The following is a 15,143-nucleotide window of genomic DNA, read 5'->3' on the forward strand; positions in this document are numbered from 1 at the left end:
AAGATGTCAAAACAAGTTTTCTACAGAACATCATGTTATCCAACTTTTTCTGCCTGTGTGCCTATTTTGGAATCCCTAAGCTCCTGCACTGATTCAGAGAGATGCCTGTAGAGGCCAAGTTCTTTGCTGACTTGTGCCTCCATCCCAGCTAAAATGGCAGGTTATAAACTTTAGGAGGTACATGACAACACAAAAGCACAAGGATGACAACAACAAGCATAAACCACCTGCAGTAAAGCACTTGAAGGTTATAGAGCGCCTAGTAATTTGCTATTCTTTGCTCTTTTACCCTCAAATGTCATATCAGTTCCTTTTTTTTGGTTGACTGACTTTATCAAAGCAAATATAAGGTTAGGTTTATAGCCTAATAATTGTGTCTTGTGTCTTACAGAGACCCTAACCTACCAGTTCCTCAGGACACCACGTTCATCCACACTAAGCCTAACCGATTTGAGGAGGTCATCTGGACCAAGTTCAGCTCCAAGGACAAGCAGTACTTGCATATTGGCCTGAAGCCCCGTGTCAGAGATAACTACCGCGCTAACAAGGTGGCTTTTTGGCTGGAGCTGGTACCGCACCTCCACAGCCTTCACGAGGAAATCATTAACTCCATCACCACCCGTCTGCCACCTGGAGGCACCAGCCGCTGGAAGGCCCCTCATCCTGGCACTCGCTCAACACGGCACCCTGTGGTCTCTACCTACCCGCCGGATCCTGACCCTGACAGTTCAGAGAGGCCCCGCTATCCTCCCTTCCCCAGCGAGACGAGGGACTACTCCACCGAGCTGAGCGTAACGGTAGCTGTCGGCGCCTCGCTTCTTTTCTTGAACGTGCTGGCCTTTGCCGCACTTTACTATAAGCGGGACAAGCGCCATGAACTCATGCAGAGACGCCACCGCCGACTTTCCCCGCAACGCGGCACGACAATGGGCATGGGTGTTGGCATGGGAGTCGTAGGGGCCCCACCGCACAACGACCTAGCGCTGAGTCAGGAGGAGGAGCTAATGTCACTGCAGATGAAACAGCAGAGGGTGGAGCTAGAGCATGGGACCCCCTTACCGTCCCGCGGTGTCCACGGCGACCTGGAACCGCTGCGGCCTCCCGTGTGCCCACCTGACTACACGCTGGCCCTGCGGCGAGCGCCCGAAGATGTGCCACTGATGACAGCTAACACCATTACCATGATCCCCAGCACCATTAGCAGCATGCAGCCCCTTCACCCCTTCAACACTTATCCCCCTGTCCCAGCCCCGTCTACTACACCCGTCCCCAGCCACAGCAACAATGCTCTGCCACACCAACACTCCACCACCCGTGTATAGGACCAGGCACAAGCTCTGCTACCCCACTCTGGGCTTACAGAGATGCACCACACAAACTGCTCCATCCAAACTCCACCTTCTCTTCTTCTTTACTCTACTTTTCTCTTTTCTCATTAAGCCCTCAACTAAAGCTGCAGTTTGTAAGATACGAAGCAGTGAAATACCTCTAAACTGTAACCGTAACTCAAGGTGGGGGGGGGACTTGATTAAGAAAGGTCCTTTGCCAAAACACCGTCATACTAGATGCATACCGCTTTTCCCCGTCAACGCGCTTTCAACATCTGGTGCTTTGGAGAGCCACCAAACACGCAGCTTTAAGCTTGTAGCTCTCGCAGAGGGTTCTCAGGCTCATCAACAATCAGTCAGACATGTATTGTGGTAGCTCCGTTGTTTTGCGCATGTGTTGTTGTGTCAGTGTAAAAACTATGTTTAACGCCGAATGCAAATATTCATTTTCACTCATTTAGCAAAAAAGATAAAACAGTAGCGAGCAGCTTTGTTTGAGGCAACATATGTCCCGACAAGCTGCCTGTCATGAAGCGTTGATTCCCTGAAACTTACAAATTGCAGCTTTAAAGGCCCAATCTGGAAGTGAAATTTGGCACCCTGTGTTTAGCACTCTGTCCCAACAGCTGTCCCTCCTTTGTGATTTTTGGGGATTATTGTTTAGCGTGAAATGTATTTGACGGGCCTAGAAGGAAAAGGGGTGGAATCCACTGGATGGCGAATCACGACTTTTTAATTTTAAAATGCGATTTTATTAATTAGACATATATTTACTGGTTTGTTTGTTTGAGTTTTTTCTTTTTTTCTTTGGTTGTGATGCTAGCTGAATAACATAAAGCATCCCATGGAGATTAAGTTGCCCACGCTTTAAAAAAAAAAAACCCAACCAAAAACAAAAGTGCATACTCACCACTGCTGCTTTCAAAACATTTCCAGATTGAGGCCTCAACTGTGGGGCGGTACAGGAAATTACTGAATCCCACTCACTTTGTGGGATGCAACCTGGAATCCAGGCTGCCCATTAGAAGTCGCTGCATTTCGGCCACACACACTCTAATCACATCCATTACATTATTTATCTTCATACCCACAATCTCTTTTGTCTCATTTAACCGCTTCTCTCGTTCTCGCTCTGCATCTGCCCTTGTAGCTCTTTTTATTAAAACCATCGACATAATCCATCTGCATTCCTTTCCTCTTTCTTGCAATCACTTCTAGACTCTCTTTTTCCTTTTGGAGTCTTTTATACAAAAACACAAGTGTAAATGATGTATTATTAATAAATTGTAAGGATATGAATGAAAAAAAAAAGATATTCTGATATCTCGTTTTTACCAGCATTCTTGGTGCCAAGTACTGTGATAAAGTTCCTCTTTTACTGGCGTCCAGTGGACCGCCTGGAGAGGTCCACCCTGACTGTATCTTACAAAAGGAATTACCATAAAAAAAAGTGCCAACCCCTTCATCTTTAGTTTTGAACCACACACTTTTTTTAAAACTTTTTTTTTTAATTCCACTCAATGTTGCACTGTGGCTGGTCTCTTCTTTAAAGAGAAATCAGATTCAATATATCCTCTTTTTCTTTTCTTTTTTTTAAGGAGTTTTATTAACAACTTTACTGTGTGGGATATTTGTTGCATGTTTGGATTTTTTTTTTCTGGGTTTTTTTCTAGAAGTTAGCTTGTCATTTTGATGATTTGCCATTTATTTTATTTTGAAAATCTTTTCTTTTTTCTTTTTAATATCCCGTTTCAATATCAGCTGCACTTTGTGGTACTTCAGAAAGTATTAAAGTATTAAAAGATGAATATTGTGTAAAACTATGATTATAACAAAGAGAGTAAATATTTCCTCTTTATTTTTTTCATTCCCTAACACACTGAGGCTGTGCTGCAAAAACTACAGGAAAGACTGATGAAAGCCTTTATAACCCCCACCCCCTTTTTTCCCCCCCTTTTTTTTTTTTTTTTTTTTTGCTGTTTCTCTTTATCTTTTGCAATGTCGAGCTTGCACAGTCACTGTCTCTGAATCAACCTGAAGATAGCACTTTTTTTTAAAGTTAGGGAAAAAAAGAAATGACTACTTTACACAAAGAGTATAAATAAGGTCTTTGTCTGTGACTGGACATTAACCTCCCTCCTGCTTCAAAGTCTTTGAGGACTGCCCGACAGTTATCTTTTTTCCGTCTGCTCTTTTGTTGTCCCATGTTTCTGGCTTTTGCAAAAGGCAGGAGAAAGGATAAGATGTATTTATGGTCAAAAAAAAAAAAAGGTGAGAGAGCCTTGTATGCGCGTTTCACATCTTTCGCACAATCCAACACGGACACGGGTCACACTCTGGACAATGAGGAGGAGGAGGAAAAAAACAAAACAAAAAAAACAAAGCAAACTAAACAGAAACAGTGACATTAGGACAAACGCTGGACAAACACAGTGCCGATGACGAAAATAGCGACAGTACGATCCGTCAGTGCGCAGAGGATACATTCTGAAAACCCAGTTTAACAGACATTACTCACACAACATAAACCGTGAACGCAAGGTGAGCAGGATCCCCCGTCCTCTTCCTCTCTTGTCCCCCTCCTTCCTTGTGATGTCCCGTCTGCTTAGGATAACCACACTCTGGAGCCAGACTGCCATCCCTCACGCTGGACTGGAGCAAGCTGCGAGGACAAAAGAACAACAACAACAACAAAAAAAGAACCCACCCAAAAAAAAAACAAAAAAAGGAAAAAAAGAACCCAACAACACATAAAAACAAACTGTACATTTTTTTAAGTGTAAGCGAACAAAACTGGAATTTGTAAATATTATGTTTGTCGTTTGGTTTGACTGACTGGCCGGATCTTTTCTTTGTGACAACAGGTGCAAGTTTTGGTGACTTACATGGTTTTCAAATATGTTCGATTCTCCTTTGTTTCCTTGAACTCAAGGTCAGGTTCCAGTAGGTTGTATGGGCACAGCGTGGTTGAGGGCAGCATGAACATGAAAAAGGAATGTCTACGGCTCAGGTTCGCATAGATTGTGATAAAAATAGTCTTGCCTAAAATGTGACGTACAGGCCTGACACTATTCCATCAATCATGAAGGCAGCTTTTGAGTGAAATGAATCCCTTCATTGGTTTAAAAAAAAAAAAAAGAAAAGCCAAAGAACAGCTGTGGAGAACACACGAAAAAGGAGGAAATTGAGAAGATTTGTGAAATGAGGCTTGGAAAAAACAACATGTTAGTTCTTTAAATATGCTCAAAAATAGAAAAAAAAAGATTTATTTTTTTTATTTTTCTTTGTGATGCTGTTGAATTTACTTGTTAGTGTCTCACATTGTCTCGGGCATTGTCATACAGTATAACCTGTAATTGGGAAGTTGTGAAATCCTTTGTATTCTTTTAGTCTAATTTCAAACTCTAGTAACCACGGTGGTTGTTTTGCTACCTTTTTGCAATCTTGTCTGCACATTGAATTTTGGGGATTATTGATCCAGCTGTTTGTTAGTGAGTTTAAGTTAGCCACAGCATAAGAAAATGTGTGTTTTTCTTTCCTTCTTTCTTTTTTCCTTCTTTTTTGGAAACAAGGGATTTGGACGAGCCAACAGATAACGGAAGCACACTCACCAAGTTTACATGTTTACACTACAGTTTTGATGTTGGCTTAAGGTAAGGGGAGAAAGTATTACACCGATCCAAATATCTTCTTCTTCTTATATAAGATTTAATGCCAGAAAGGTAAAGTGAAGGCTTGCACCTGTTTGTCTGTTTCATTTGATTCAGTAAAACCTGCTTGAGGCTCAAGAGACTGTGAGAGAGCATAATGACCAGAAGGGGTTGAAAGAATTAAAGTTAATATTTCTATTTCAAATAGAGGCTATTACACACTGTATGTTGTGTATCTGAACTGGAAAACATTAAAAGACATTCTTAAACAAATGCTGTGCCATCGCTTTTATGACATGGCTGGGTTTGTACTGCTAAAAAGGTGTTTGTGGTTTGGCCACTGGGTGGCAGAGGAATTCTGCAGCATGTGAACACAACTTGGCTTCCTAGTATTTAAGTATCGCATTAGCAGGCAAATTCTAATTTACAGAAAGACAAAACATGGCGTCATTTTAGCCTTAGTGTAAAAAAGATGTTAGTTACTCTGATGTGAAGTTTCCGAAGTCCATTTTGAAGTCTGGAGAGAAGCATGTCTGCTATTGTTTCCACTGTTGTAAAAATAATTGGATGTGGCAAGGACAGGCAGGTGTAACTGTAAATCTGCATTCTCATTGGCTTCCAGTTTATGATTTACAAATTAGTAGACCATGAGCAGTTTTGTTTGTTTGTTTGTTTTTAATTTGGTTTGACCCAAAATGAATGAATGAGCCAATAAATTTGCCCGGAAGGTGTTTATAGTAGTCAAGATAGAAAGGACCAGAAGCTTTTTTTGCAGCCACAGCCACCTGCTGACCTTCAGATAAAATGCGAATTTAAAGCACTTCCTCTTTGCCTTCATATTTTGAACTAAAGCTTCAAAGTTTCGTCCATGTTTTAGATCATCTATGGTTAGAGTGAGTAAAAATTAATTCCTGGATTTCAGATTTAGTCACTGCCAAGAACCTCTGGTCTGGTAAAAAAAAAAACAAGAAACCAAAAAAAGCTATTTAGCTAGTAGTTATTTAGTAAGCTAGCTTAGTTTCATGCTAGCTAGCTCAGTTTCTAGCTTACAGTACTTAATGTTTGCTAACAGATGCAGAACTCCTGCCGAAAGAATTTGACAATGGAAAGAATCTGACTAATGTAAAACTTCAAAAAGGGGTTAAGAAGGCAAGAAAAATAAAGAAAGGAAAAAATTACAGAGTTAGTTGCTAGTGTTTTTGAAGGCATGTATTGTCCCACTAGAACAATAAAATAGAACAGGTCAAACATGCCCTATAACTTCACCTGGGTCCTGCAGTCATTTGTAGGTTTTAAGAACTGTCTACAAGACCAGGGTGGATAAATATAATTTTATCTTTAATGGACTCAATCAGGAGAAAACAAATGTATGTTTGGTAAGAAAGCTACATCTAAGATGAATTTGAATGTAAGGAATGTGCTTAAAAACATTATCTTTTGCCTTCTCACTTCTTCCAGTCCAACATTTTGATTGTATTCTTTAAACTTATCAAAGTGACTATGCAAAGCATTATTTTCTGATTCTATTTGTATTATGATATATCTATATTGGACATGAATATTACCATTCGTGACCCTGTATCAGGTTTAGCGTACGGCTAGTTTTTCATCTGTAGTCACCTAGCATTTTATGTCTTCTTTTAGCTATATTTTTCAGAGTGTAAACTCTGGTTCATTGTTTCCTTTCTGTTTCTGGTACCAAGAAACTACTTGAGTTTCTTTAGGGTGTTTCAAGGTTACATAAGTATTTTATTTAAAGACTTTGGACACAACTCTGTTTCCCTGTCTCGTGTTTTTGTACTTGCAGGGTGGCCAGTTCTGTGGTGTAACTGTCCTCGGTGTCATTCAGCTGCCTCTCCAGTGAGTCATTTGTGACACATACTGATGACAGTCCTGTTTTCCACTGCACCTGATAATGCTGATGTCCTCTTTCTACACTGTAGTGTTCGTGATCTTGGCCAGGGGTATTGCAGGAGAGAGATGTTGCACTCATAGAATTCTTAATTGAAATCTGCAGAAGAATTGAAAAGTAGTAGCACTTTTTAGAATTTTAGATAGTAAGATAAGTAAGACTTGGATAAAACCAAATAGGGGAAGAGGATGAAGTCTGCTAATTTTTTATTTTCGAAAAAGATTTGACAGGTAATTCTATATATGTAGAATGTCTACTCACATCATTGCCAGTATTGACATCACTCACCATGGTTGGTTGAAGTTCGTTCATTTTTTCTTTAATTTCAAAGGAGCAGTTTGTTAATTGGCATTTGTGTGCATCTCCTTTTCTGTTGTGCCTGTGTGGTCCAGTTTGTGACAAAGTTCATTTAAAAATGTGCTTCAAAATAACTGCTCAAATAAGTGCCTAGAGCCATTTCAATATGCCTTGATTTAACTTCACCTCAGAGGGTAATGTGCTTTTTCCCATCCCTTGGGGACATAGAATGGAGTGTCTCCAACTTTAAGGACTCTTTATTCGTCATATACCTTAAAACCAACCTTCAGTGTCTCCCTCCCTGCTCATTTCTCATTCCCCAACTACATCACACAGCCTCTACCTTCTTCAACCCTGATTTCTGCTTTATTCAAACATAATGATGATGAGACTATCATAACCATCATATTACTTCTTAGTTGCAAAGAAGATTTTCATTATGATAGATTACAGTGTGTGGCAGCATAGTACCCGAGTCAAAAAATAAAACACAATTCTTTGACATGTTTTAGCTCTGCCACAACACTGCCAAGCCGTGCCACACATGCACCAAAATTAGAGCTCCAGCTAATTCTGTGCATTCTGGTAGATAAACCAATGCTTATCCAGCACACATGGTGTAAAAATCATTGCCTTTCGCTGACTTGGTTTTGCAGAATGCTCATCAAGCAGAGATATGGCTCTGTGTAATATTCGGATCCTCGTGGAAATGTCCTACTGTTAGTCTGCCATTTGGAGGAAAAAAAAACTCTGGTTCATTTTTGCAGTAATGCTTCCAGTCTCACCACGCCATCAATAGCTGATGAAACCTTCTTCTTAAAAGTATAAGGCTACTCATCATTATGTTAAATAAACAGGAATGAACACAAACTGAGCTCTGATTGTGGTTCAGTTCATTCACATCCAAATAATTCTAATTTCAAAGCCTGGCATAACTTGGCAGTGAGGGTTTCATGCTAGGAACTGTCCTCTCATCTGTTTATTCAGCTGCTGGTACACAATAATTTGTTATTACAGCAAATACACCAGACTAATGCACTACTTTAGTTGGATAAAGCTAGCGGAACGCTTTCCATTCATTCAGGTCCTTATGTGAAAATAAAACCTCCTTTGCCAAAGGTAAATTTCTTTGGTATCAGTGGTCAGTAAATGGTTTAAGAACTTGTTGCTCCTATTTTTACATCTCCCCCGTCAGATTTATTCTCCAATCAACTGATCATCTTTTTTCCAATTCCACTTTTGGCACTGTAAGTGAAACACCTCGAAATCTTTACAGTGGACAAACAAAAAGGACAGATCATTGTTGCGCATAATGCTTCCTGCAGCTGTGTACAGGCTTCCGTGTTCAACAGTTTTAGATCAATATATAGGAATTCCATAATGAAAAGCCTGAGAACTCAAACTGGTATACAATATATTTAACAGGTTTACTAAACATCATCTTCATCATTTCTTTTATCTCAAACACCACATCCTTATTTATACTTTAACAACTGCTTTAATGAATACACCCCACAAGGTTTAGTATAATTCATAAATACATATCACAGCTGTTTAGATGCACATTAATGTAATGTCAGGTCTTTTGCTCTCTGAATATACTCACTTGGATGATGTTTTCTGAACCCTAAGTTTTTTTCTCTACACTAGATGGCAGCATTGAGCTAGAAATTATAGAGAACACATCAAAACTTTTTTTTAAAGGGCATCTTGTACGAGGATATCTTTACCAACACAAAGACAGAGCATTGCCTTGTTTTTTGAATGTCCTCAGAATGATCAAATTTAGATTGTTATAGTTCTGGTTTTCAATTTGAGAACTTTACTACAAATGTGGGTTTAAAAAAACATATATATATTCAAAAGTCTTTTATTATTTGTAGGTTAACTAACCGATTAAAGACACTAAAACCCAACAGACACCCATAAAAGTCAAATCCAGTTTTTATATCTGGACAGACAATGAAACTTGCTCCACAATATACCACAGGGAGGCTATTTCTGATCTAACAACACCCTTTCTTTGGCATTTTACAAGAATTTCAAGTAAATGACTCCAGTGGACAGCTGTTGTAGTGTAAGAGGAGCCTTTATGTCCGAAAGCACATTTCTGATTCTTTTTGCTGTCAGCTTTAAAACAAGAGCAGTCTGATAATGAATGCCTCTGCAAAAGCTGAAAAATTCCCTCTACACCATGAATGAGTGCCGCGATCTGTCCAGGAGCAGATATTTGTGTTATAATTCTTGAGAACATCAAAATCATGTATTCCAGTTGTTTTCATTGCAGTTGGATATGACATGCAGTATTCAGTGTTAGGATTCGGGTAAAGAATCCTTTTTGAAAAGTTCATGTATCTGCATCCGGATTAATGCCAAAGTTAATGATAGCCTTATTGAAAACTTTTTACGCAAATGTGTCCATATACTTTTGAAAGTGGGGTTCAAAGATTAGTATTTTACACAAAAGCAACACAAACTCAGTTTGGGATATTAGATTAGGACAATTTATTAAATGAGCCAATTCCCATAGCCTTCCACACAAGATTACATAACTGTATTGCAATCCTTTTCTAAATAGAGTAGTCCTCCTCTAAAGCCTGAAAACCATCACCCAGAACATTTTTATTGAATGAAGAACATTTCATTTTATTCTGATACGGACTCCTTTCTTAGATAATATCTTGCAGGACAAAATTTGAATTACCTTACTTCTGCTATCATTGTTTTTATTATTGTTAATGGCTGCTGTTAGGCTACATAAACCCATATGCACACAGAGGATGTAGCTGAGATAGCATTCAGATGGTGTGCTGCAGATAAAGAGGAAGGGGTGAGGGAGAGACACAGTTGTCGTAGAAGATCTGAAGGTTGGTGTCGACTTCGATGTTATTTCTCAGAAACATTTCAAGCTCCAGGACTGTCATCTCGTGGATGCTGTTGCCCTCTTTGGCGTTTTTGGCTAGGGCTGCATGGGATGGGAAGAGAACGCGAACGTCATGGGGCGCGTTGCGGTCATACTCGGTGCAGCAGTAAGCAGACCACACATCTTCGGGGATGGCCACGCGGTTCTGATTGTTGCGACGGATCATGTTGCCCCTGGTGGTCACTCCGGTGACAATGTAGGCAGTGCCACGGCAGAAGTTGTTAAGGCGCACCCGGATCCGCTCCTCGTACTCTCGCCAAGGCCCGATGTTAAACTCTCGTATCTCTGGGACCACGTTGGTCAGTGTGTAAGTGGCAGCGCGGTCGTGTGGACTGGACTGATGCTGGTCTGGGTTCAGGTGACCTCTTTCATAAAGAACCACATCAGAGTAGTCATCCAGCACTGCCTGGCTGTCCTCAAACTTCATGTGCAGGTAGCCAGTTGGGAAGGGCAACATGTTCCCATTGCCATCGAGCTCTGCCAGCTGGGGAAATGAAATAAAACTTAAAGCAGTCTTTAACATGCCAAGAAATAGCACAAGATACCCAATAAAAGTTCTTTATGCAAGGCCTTTATGTCCCTTTTTCTTTCCAATTTTGGCTTCCTTGAAAGCTTCTTTTTTAACAAGTGTGGAATATCTCATTAGGCAATGGTTAAAATTCAAGGATTAATGAATGAAAAAAAAAGTATTTTTGAAACACTAACCTGTGGCTCGTACATCCAGGGGTAGTCCACACGTCTGTCTCCCTCAGTTTTCTTGAAGGTATAAGCCGAGTAAACTGGGATCCTCTTAGAAGGATCGTACAAGGTCACATAACGGGGTTTGTCAGCATATCGCTGGCAGATCTTCTTCAGTTTGGTGTCGACAAAACCCCGCGGCGGAGTCCCCATATAGAGGGAGTCCTTGCATCTCTCCACATGATTAAAATCTTGAACAACTGTTGCTGATGTGAGACTACTGATTATAAGAGCACAAACTAAAGGCAGCTGCAGGATCTCCATGGTCAACGTGTCTCTTCAATGTCTCGCACTGTGCTCTCTGCAGAACTATGACAGCGTAGGGTGTACGGTTAGGATTTAAATGTAACACAGCAGATAGGCAAAGCAGGAAGTGTGTGCGCCAACGACAGGCCTTCTAATGGATGGTGGCATTGATATGCAGGTTTGCTGCAGTATAGGTCAAACATACAGTGTTTAAAGCTTATGGACCTGTTGTGGTTAGGTTAAGTGCATCAGCTATATTGACTTTTAAGCTAACTATCAAAACTTTTTTAATGTTCTTAATGAAGTCGTGGCTTGATTTTTGAGACAGAGGCCAATATCATACTGATGGCCTAATCAAATAAATTCAAAGAGGATAGCTAGGATGTCACAATGACTTATTTTTCCCAAGAAAAACTGTAATTGGTATTCACTCTCGCATAAGCCCGAGGTCTGCTGAACGATAATGAAACAGAGGACACTGGAATGTATTCAGGAAGATGCTACTGGAGGAATCCTAAAATGCAAATCCATCTAATCTATGTTGGCGATGAACAAAAGGCTCACAGTCCAGAAAAAGGCACTACGTATACACGTTTCGCAGTAAAGTACTACTCACCGTGAAGCATGGATAAGCCAGAGGCATGAACAGATAAAGGATGGAAATTCAGCTACATAGTGACACTTGGTAACTATGTCATTCTCCTGTATAGCTGAAAACAATAGTTAAACTAGAGCATAATGACTTGGACAAGGATAATCGAGTGTCTATAAGCTTTGGTACCAAAGATGGTATTGTTTTTAATACATATAGCCAAGAATAAAAAATTCGAAATGCAAGTTTTGTGAGGACACTGGAGCAAAAGTACTTCATAGCAACTCAAGAAACTTCCCTTGCAGTACAGTGCAAGTATTTCTTAGCAAATGGCTCAGTGTTCTGCCAAAACGGCTTCGGCACTTATTTTGGCAGCTCACTGTGTACAGAGCGAGTAATCCATCTGAAGACGGCGTCCTTTTTCCAAAGTTTTTTTTTCCTCTTTGTCCTCTCACTTATAATAACAGCTTTTGAACCTATATTGCATATTCTTTATTTTTTACTGTATATTTTTCTTCATCCAACTTGTTGTCAGCCAGTATTTGATGACAGGCTCTCCTTATCAAGCTCACTTGAGCCTGTTTTCCACCTCATAAACATATCAAGCCACCGCCCACGTGTCCCGTCAGAGGTTGTTTGCTTTAATTAACCATGCTAGGATAAAGATTAACATTTGATTCAGGGTTACCTGTACCCACCTTTTGCAGATGGAAAGAACTGGAAAGTGTGTGAAAAGCTCAAAGTTACGGATGTGCAGCTGAGGCGTCTAAAAGCTTTGACATTTACTGTAAGCTGCCTTTTTTTATGACAATTTGAATTATCTCAAAATACCAGTCCAAGGAGCTAGATGGTGACGGATTCTGTTATAGCAATACAAAAGCATACAAAAAGAGCAATTCATGGAAAATGTTCGTTCATATTCATATTTTAAATATAGACAAGTGTATTGATTTTTTCTCTCTCATTAAAATCAGTTCAAATGAACACACTTAGGCTTTCGGGGTATGTCCAATATGAAGTGATGGGAACCACACATGTAAATAATGTGCGATGCAAAGCAAATAAAAGGAGCTACACGTCAGCGGCGGGAGTTTGTGGAGCTGTCCATACTGCCCTCTGCCAAAGTCGGTGTTATGCAAATGGAAACTGTCAAATTAGCCGGAGCAACAATCCTTCACTGCCCTAATAAGTCAATTTGAGTGACTGAGTGTTGTTATTCATTGAGGGACCAGCTTGCCTCTCTGATCTAATCTTGAGTTATGACAATCATAACTTATGTAGCCGGGGCTGATGATGCAGTTATGTGAACGGACATTTTTCAGCTGTCAGCATTTTTACCAATTAAAATTATAAATCCAGACCAAGTGTGTAGTCCCGGCTCCACTGCCCTCTGCTGCTCTTCGAGGGAAACAGAAACTCCAAAGTACCGGTCTGGTTCCCTTCATAGAAAAATGGTCAGTGTGATGAAACTGTGCTGTCAGATTGTGAATTTTGAACAAGGCTCTAGCTCAGCAGAGAAACCCATTTAACAGAGAATCTTATCAGCCAAAAATGATACTGTTAAAAAAAAAAAAGCTTTTGAAACAGTGCTAGATCTCAGCCAGCAGGCATCCTTCCGCCTGCCTGACTGCATGTCTGTGTGTCTCTTGGGGTGGATCAAAGAGGGCAAGAGTACTTTTCATACAAAGTTCTTTACAAACATGAAGCATCACTGTTTCAATGATGCTCAGACAGGCAATGAACATGTGATCAGAATACAGGAAGATTGTGTATGGCTGTTGAGTAATTTAATTACAAATGAAGTGCTTTATGATGGCTTATCATTGATGAATAAATATATAATGCAGTACATTAAAGCAATTCAATGTATGACACACTTTTAAATACATATTTATTTAACCTTTATGATACAGGTAATCCCACTGAGACTCAATGTCTCATTTACAAGACAGACCTGTTTTAAACAAACATAAAAAATACAAAAATAAAGTAGTTAAAAATGTTTGCACAATCATATTAAAAACAAGAGTGATTCCATAAAACATAGACACACATATATTTACTAGTGATAATGCATTTATAGCATCAAACTGCTCTAACGTACAGCAGTTTTGCCATTATGTAATACTGCATATTAGCCACATGGAGGCACTACAGACTCGTCTCTTTTGTTTCCTCGTGCCCTCTCTCATGATAACTGCATGAAATCACGTTTTTATATATGGTCATATGATGACAAACTGTTTTTAATTTCCAGTCTTTGCTTTTGTTTCTCCACTTTGTGCATCAGTGTATTATTGCTCCGTTATAGTCACGGTAAACTAATGCATCACAAAGTTTAAATTACATCCACATTTACACAAACTACTTTGAAGATGACAGACAAGACTGCAAAGAAGAAAAAAAGTTACAGGACTGAGAGTTTATGCTCCCATCCACTTGAGAACAGATTGTAGACCTTCATTGAACCGCCAGGGGGCACAATTTAGCAGGTATTGCTAGCCTGTGAGACTTTCCCCGCTTAGTTCTGCAGCAAAGACCGCTCATTGGTCCAAACACCCACATGGGGTTGAGCCCTGACCAATAGACTTTGAGCTGATCAGGGACTGTTGCTAAGGCACTTCAGGGGGGGAAAGGAAGAAAAAAAATCTTCCAGCAGTCTGATTCCACCTTTTCACTCTTTACATTTGTCTGGCTGCTCGTCCTCTTCATCTCTGCCTCTCACTTTCACTCGCAGCTGAGAGGTCTGCCTGCTCGTTATTGGTCGCCGACGGGTGAAACGAGCGGAGAGGAGTGAGCGGTGGCTTTGCATTGTTAAAGCCACAAAGACAAGACCCTCCCTTCATGAACCAAAAGCTGTAGCTCCACCTCCCCTCAGTTATCCTGTCACTTGACATTTGAGCTCAGCCAACGCTGGCTAGCCTCTCTGTCACCATTTCACTCTGCTTCACTTTCCAGCGCACCCAGAAAGACAACACCGCGGGTATTGAGCCCTTACACGGTACACACTGAAACTGTGCTTCTGTGAGCCTTTGCGGGTTTTTTTTTCAGTGTTTTGGGGGAGGAAAAATGTTGTAACAAGAACACATGAGATATGTCATACTGGTGTAATATCTCTCTCCCTCTTTCTCTCTCTCTCTCTCCCTCCCTATATATATATATATATATATATATATATATATATATATATATATATATATATATATATATTACCCTATATATATATATATATATATATATATATATATAGGGTAAACGAGTCGCCAGTCTATTTATGCATAAATACGCATGTATAACCAATTTCTCTGCTTCCGAAGATTATTTTACAGCTGTGGAGAGATTTAAATATCTCCTCTACTGTACTGGCTGTGTTCCAGGTTATACACACACATACACACAGGGGAGGGGAAATAAAGAGGGGCTCTTTATTTCTCTCTCTGTCTGCCGTTCTCCCCTC

The 15,143-nt window shown here is 40.1% G+C and overlaps 2 protein-coding genes across 3 annotated transcripts in view; one reads left to right on the plus strand and one right to left on the minus strand.

Annotated features, from left to right (window-relative positions):
- The window catches only part of nlgn2b (neuroligin 2b), a 68,946-nt gene extending 63,695 nt beyond the window's left edge, over nucleotides 1-5,251 (plus strand). For both annotated transcript variants that reach the window (XM_085288530.1, XM_085288531.1), the window contains exon 9: nucleotides 392-5,251. In XM_085288530.1, the coding sequence (XP_085144656.1) occupies nucleotides 392-1,322 (931 nt within the window). In that variant the 3' untranslated portion in view covers nucleotides 1,323-5,251. The remainder of the gene's footprint in view (nucleotides 1-391) is intronic.
- A 4,437-nt stretch (nucleotides 5,252-9,688) lies between these two features.
- LOC146565401 (endonuclease domain-containing 1 protein) lies at nucleotides 9,689-11,144 on the minus strand. Its single transcript, XM_085287921.1, has 2 exons — nucleotides 10,816-11,144; nucleotides 9,689-10,594 (listed from the first exon to the last, which is right to left on the minus strand). Exons 1-2 carry the CDS (start codon nucleotides 11,110-11,112, stop codon nucleotides 9,986-9,988), a joined length of 906 nt encoding a protein of 301 aa, XP_085144047.1. The 5' UTR covers nucleotides 11,113-11,144; the 3' UTR covers nucleotides 9,689-9,985.
- Between the last annotated feature and the right edge of the window lie 3,999 nt (nucleotides 11,145-15,143).

The sequence above is a fragment of the Mchenga conophoros genome, linkage group LG10 (assembly GCF_057382185.1).
Source record: "Mchenga conophoros isolate Kocher_MC1m ecotype Shallow Benthic linkage group LG10, M_conophoros_male_GT1.1, whole genome shotgun sequence".
In the NCBI taxonomy this organism is placed as follows: domain Eukaryota; kingdom Metazoa; phylum Chordata; class Actinopteri; order Cichliformes; family Cichlidae; genus Mchenga; species Mchenga conophoros.